The sequence below is a fragment of the Monoraphidium neglectum genome (genome assembly GCF_000611645.1).
Source record: "Monoraphidium neglectum strain SAG 48.87 unplaced genomic scaffold scaffold00708, whole genome shotgun sequence".
NCBI lineage: Eukaryota > Viridiplantae > Chlorophyta > Chlorophyceae > Sphaeropleales > Selenastraceae > Monoraphidium > Monoraphidium neglectum.
Window position 1 is genome coordinate 5,014 of NW_014012920.1, and position 809 is coordinate 5,822.

Here is an 809-nt window from a genome sequence, read left to right on the forward strand (position 1 = left end):
TCCCGGCCCACCACTGCACGGCGCTGTCTGCAGCTGTGGTAGGCGCCGGCGACGCGGTCGGCCGCGCCGCCTCTGCGCCGCAGCCCAGACCCCGTTTCTGCGCAGGACCCAGCACAGAAACCACAAACAGCCGATGCAGGGCCCCGTCACGTGCCGCTGCCGCCGCCGCAGGAACTTTGCCGCCGTGCCCCCCAGCCACCCACCACGCTGCCCCGCATGCGCTCGCCGCCCAAGCACCCAAGGCGCGGCCTCCCGAGCCGGCTCGGCATGCACAGCCTCGCGCATGTGCACGCGGCGTGGCTGTGGGCAAGAAGTGGGGCATCCGGCCTCTGGTGTCCGCCTTGAGCCCACCGGCCCAGCCGCACTCGGCTCTAGACCGTGAGCTCGACCGACACGCGGCCCTCGTCGCTGACGTTCAGGGCGATCGCGACGCCCTCGCTCGCGGGGTCTGCTCGGGGCAAGATGGGGGTAAGGCGGGGTCATGCGGGTCGGTCAAGAAGCCGCCTCGGGTGCTGCCTGGACATGAGCAAGCGAGCGGCAACACTAGGTGAGCTGCAACGGGTCAGCGGTGCACCAAAGGACGGCCCGCTCACCGCTGCTGGCCGCTGCCGCGCCCTCAGTCGCGACGGCCTCGGTCGCGACGGCCTCGCTCGCCGCGCCCTCGGTCGCGGCGGGCTCGCTCGCCGCGGCCTCGCTCGCAACGGCCTCAGTCGCCGCGGCCTCGCTGGCCGTGCCGGCGCTCGCGCCGGCGGCGGCCGCGGCCCGCGAGCCCCAGACGCCCTTGGCGGCGCCGCCGTTGGCCACGGCGG

At 74.8% G+C, this 809-nt stretch overlaps 1 protein-coding gene across 1 annotated transcript in view; it reads right to left on the reverse strand.

Annotated features, from left to right (window-relative positions):
- Window positions 1-371: 371 nt before the first annotated feature.
- Window positions 372-809, reverse strand: part of MNEG_4923 (hypothetical protein) — a gene marked incomplete at both ends in the record, with an annotated part of 4,734 nt that continues 4,296 nt past the window's right edge. Inside the window, 2 exons of the mRNA XM_014046600.1 lie at window positions 372-448; window positions 594-780. Of these exons, the coding sequence (XP_013902054.1) occupies window positions 372-448; window positions 594-780 (264 nt within the window). The remainder of the gene's footprint in view (window positions 449-593; window positions 781-809) is intronic.